Source organism: Nematolebias whitei, chromosome 13 (genome assembly GCF_014905685.2).
Source record: "Nematolebias whitei isolate Nwh7 chromosome 13, NemWhi1, whole genome shotgun sequence".
Taxonomy (NCBI): Eukaryota; Metazoa; Chordata; class Actinopteri; order Cyprinodontiformes; family Rivulidae; genus Nematolebias; species Nematolebias whitei.
Window position 1 is genome coordinate 8,791,357 of NC_056510.1, and position 4,825 is coordinate 8,796,181.

Sequence of the window (4,825 nt, forward strand, 5' to 3'; positions counted from 1 at the left end):
TGGATGGATGGATGGATGGATGGATGGATGGATGGATGGATGGATGGCGCTGTGCTGCCCAGGTGAAATGAAGCTGTTTTGACCATTAAATAAACGCATAATAAATGTGACTTATACACCGGAGCGACTTATATGCCGGGAAATTTGGTAATTAAAGGAGGTTTTTGTTTACCTATTTATTTAAAAGGACTTTTAATGCTTAACTTTTAGTATTTTGGTATTTAGCTTTTTTTTTTTTTATCTCTTTTACCTTCTTTAATTGTGGCTGTGTTTTTAATTTGCACTGATTTATTGTGCCCTGTTTTTATGTGTTGTGTCTTGTAAAGCACTTTGGTCAATGCAAGGCGTTGTTGTAAGGTGCTATAGAAATAAAGTGTTATTATTATTATTATTATTAAGGTTGTAAGGGAAGTTACGACCAGATATTTGTAGCTAATTAACTGCAGTCTCTCGTGTTTATTGACGAAAGAAAAATAGAATTAGGATGAAAACTATTTAGAGCTAAAAGCAAAAGCTAAATCCAGACTGGAGCAGAGCCAGGACTGGGGCCTCCAGTGTTTTGTACAGAGCAAAGGGAGGATTAGGTGAAGCGTAATTAAACTACACGTCATGTTCTGATGAGTCCAGGCTGAATAAAAAGCCCAGACCTCAAAGTCAAGAACATCCAGGCCGTTTGCAGGAGCGGTGTCGGCTGCCAAAAGTGTTTTTAAATGAAACGAGCGTTGCGAGAACGGCAGACGGCTTGTAGAATTATTTCTGTTGCGGGGAGTAAAGGGCAGAGACGGAGTGCATCGCATTTGTCACAAAGAGCCACTTCTTCATTTTCCTGATATTAGCTGTGAGGGAGGGTATACCCCGGCCGTCAGGGTCCGCGCTGCAGCAGGAGAGCGACGGGAGAGCCCGGTCCTCCTCCATCAGAACCAGTCGGGCCAATAACTCAAAGAATTCAATTTCACTCACGTCAACAAATATTGTCAGGGAAAGCTTCAGGATGATGCAGCAGCCAAAGTTTTACAGCAGAGATATTTCTATTCTGGTTTGAATATATTCCAGCAGATTATTAGTTCTTTAGAACGGTCTGAAACGATCTGTGTTTAATTTATGCTTCTCACGCTGCAGCTTTTCAAACTCCGCACCTGAAGAATGAGCGAGTTTGTCAAGATGAAGCTGAGATCATGAAGAAGACAAACACTGACGTTTTGTGGCCAAACCATGAAGCACACTTTGACTGTCAGTGCCTTTTTATTTTTTATTTTTTTTGCTTTTCTGTTGATGATTTTCTTTATTAATACTGATAGTAGCCTAAAGTTAAAACGAAAAGACATCGTAAGTGTTGCTAATCATCATTCTGGAAGGGTCAAAGGTCATTTCCAGATGATTTACACTCGGAGAGACCGATTAGTCACATGTGGGGAATGTTAAAGACAGCTGCCAGTCTTCTGAGGAGTGGCAGCAGATTCACCCTGAAGGTCAGACCATGCAATGCTCAGAGAAATGACTCTACAGGCCCAAGTTAGCAGGTTAAAGGTCAAAGGTCGCTGCTCGTTTGGAAGGGGAGGACAGAGAAATCCTCTAAAAGCAACATGGCAGCACAACGTTGGACAAAAGTACAACATTAATCATGTGAAACACTAAAGTCACGGTACAAATAAGTAAAAATAAAAGAAAGTGAAGAGGCCTGTCTGGCATTAAATAGCAGGTTGTTCCAGAGTTGAGAAGCCATGACTGAAAAGTCTGACCTCTGACCTTCAGCCGAGTTTTCAGGACAAATAATAGCAGCCGGTCAGATGAGCTGAAGACCCGAAAAGGAACATAATGTTGAAGCACGTGGAGCGATGCGAGGAGGCCAGACCATGTTAGACTCACAGGGTGTCAGTGGAGGGAGTCCAGGACTGATGTGCACACATCTGCATGTGGGACATGTTCAAGGCACAAAAGGGCGCTCTGACATATCCTAACATAACGCATGCTGCAGGAGTTGAGGTGAATTTTGATAAAAGCAGATTATTCTCTTCAGGTTGGGTCTGGACAAAACATTTTTTTTTTGTTCTCTGTCTTAAGTGAAAAAAGATGTTTCCACAGAACAGAGTTGATCCGTTTATTCAACTTTAAATCTGAATCCATGGTTGCCTTCAGACTGGTGAAGGACTGGTAAAGATTCAGCTCCAGAGAGCTCGCCCAGAAAGACAGAACGGGTTTGAACGGGTCGAAAAGAAAAGCGTCGAGGTGCTTCAGCGGTCCAGTCGGAGTTCAGAACTTCAGCTCGACTGAAACGCAGCGGTGTGACCTTCAGGGAACTGAGCAGAAACCTCCAACAATGAGAAGCAGAGTGGACCACAACTCCTTTACTCTCTAAAGATGGTCAGAACAAGCAAGATTAACAAAACTCCACGAGCAAATCTTTTGTCCATAGAGAAAACTTAACGTGCGGTAAAGTGAGGCAGCGACAGTATCATGATGTGGGGATGTTCTCCAGAGCTGGAACATTTGACTCATTTCTGACTCAGACCAGTTTCGTTCAGACGACAGACTCTGGGACAGATTCAGTCAGCCGAGCGAGGATTTTATCCTCAACATAAACAAATGGAACTAGAGAAATTGCATTTCCTGTGAAAATGCAGCCTAAATGCTCATTGCAGAAGAAATTGCTGAAAAACAGCTAAAATTACCCCAAAAAAAAACAAAAACCCGTGCTGAAACTTTGCTGAAAATGTAGAACAAGTGTAAATCAACAGGAGAAAGCAGAAAAAACACTCATTGAAATAAGTGCAAAAAAATGTGGAATTAGCTGAAAAAGCTAATATTAGCATAAAACAGCAAAATAGTAGCTGAAATAATTGAAACTAGCAGAAGTAGGCTGAAAGGAGCATAGCAAGTTGAAATTAGCAGAAAGTATTTAATTAGATTGAAAGTAGCAGAAATTTCCATGGAAATTTTGAAATTATCTGAAAACAGCTGAAATTAGCTAAAATGTGCTAAAAAGCTAGCTGAAAATGTAGAACAGTCTTAAATAAGCATAAGAAATAAGAAAAAACACATGTTTGCCCAATTAAGCTGAAAAAAGTAGAAATGAGCACAAAAACGTGGACATTACCTAAAAACCTGAAATTAGCATAAAAACAGCTGAGAAGTAGCTAAAGATTGCATAAAGAAGCTGAAATTACCCGAAGGAAGTGGAGATATAACATTTTTGCTGAAATAGCCTGAAAAAAAGTTTCAATGAGTGTAACAAAAGTGCAATTAGTTGAAAAGGCTAAAATGAGCATAAAAACAGCTGAAATATCAGAAAAAGCTGAAACGTGCATAAATAAGCTGTAAAGAGCATAACAAGCTGAAATTAGCCAAAAGAAGTTAGAAGAAGCACAACAATGTTGTAGTTAGCTGAAGAACGCAGAAAGGAGCACAAACAGCTGAAAAAACTGCTGAAATCTGCTGAAAAAAGTTACATTTGCAGAAGGAAGCTGAAAGAAGCTGAAGCAGAACAAAATGTGAAAGGAGCTGTAAAAGGTTGTAAACACATCTAAAGATGTGAAGGATGTAAAATGAGCTCAATTCATTTTCTATGAGAAAAAAATGGCAGAAAAGGCGAAATATTTCAAAAAGCTAAAGTTGCATCAATATCAAAAGTCATAGCAGGATTGTCCTGAAAGAGCCGAACGTTTTGATTTATGATTTGTTGAAATAGCACAAAAAGTGTGGAAGATGCTGAAAACAGTACAAAATAAAAATGGGTCACAGTAGAGTTAATGCTTCATAAACATTCACAAATGTATGTCAGTCACATGAAATATCAAACTGTGCTTTTTGTATTTCACAGTTTCAGCTGAAGAAAAAAAAAGTGTCCCTTTTGTTGTGATTTACAGACTTGAGTCCTTCAGAGGTGTGCTCCAAAGGGGTGGACCGGGGGACGTGTCTCGGCTCAGAGCGGCGGTTTGCCTTCAACCCAGAAACCAAGAGGTGCCAGGTGTTTCACTACAGCGGCTGTGGAGGAAACGAGAACAACTTCAAGTCCCGCAAACACTGCTACTTCAAGTGCATTCGACTCAGCAAGGGTGAGTTCATCCTGGTGGGACGCACAAGAGAAGAATAAAAACACCCCCAAACTGAACAACAGCTGAGTCGTCGTAAATAAGAGCTGAATGTAATGATTCGCAAATCTCTTAAGGTCATTTTTTATACTCACGGTAAACATGTCAAATGTTGAAACTAAGACATTTTGTACTAATAATAAGATCATTTTCAATTCGATGGCAGCAACACGTAACTAGGTTAATTGTTAACAGGTCAGTCAGAGGACTGAGAATAAAAAGAGCATTTTAGAAGTAAAGATGGGCAGAGGTTCACTGATCTGGAACCGAAGGCGAAGTGGAGAACTGTTCTGTGGTCAGATGGGTCCAAATCTGACACCACGTCCTCCATGTTAAAAAGGAGACAGGCCATCCAGGCTGTTATCAACTCACAGTTCAAAATCCTGCCTCTCTGATGGTATGGGCATGCATTTGTGCCTCTGGCATGAGCAGCTTACGCATCCAGAAAGACTCCATCTATGCAGGGAAGTATCTACAGGTTTTAGAACATCTGCTTCATTCAGGACTGTTGAACAGCTAGAATCCTCCATCAGACCCGAATGAGACAACATTCGTTCCAGAACCTCCACCTGGTCTCCTCAGGTCCTCCAGAACCTCCAACTGGTCTCCTCAGGTCCTCCAGAACCTCCAACTGGTTTCCTCAGGTCCTCCAGAACTTCCAACAACTTGTCTTCTCAGGTCCTCAAAAGTCTCCAACAACTGGTCTCCTCAGGTCCTTGAAAACCTCCAACAACTGG

The 4,825-nt window shown here is 41.0% G+C and overlaps 1 protein-coding gene across 1 annotated transcript in view; it reads left to right on the top strand.

Annotated features, from left to right (window-relative positions):
• The window catches only part of tfpia (tissue factor pathway inhibitor a), a 38,531-nt gene that overhangs the window by 32,689 nt on the left and 1,017 nt on the right, over positions 1 to 4,825 (top strand). The window contains exon 6 of the mRNA XM_037686292.1: positions 3,864 to 4,052. Within this exon, the coding sequence (XP_037542220.1) occupies positions 3,864 to 4,052 (189 nt within the window). The remainder of the gene's footprint in view (positions 1 to 3,863; positions 4,053 to 4,825) is intronic.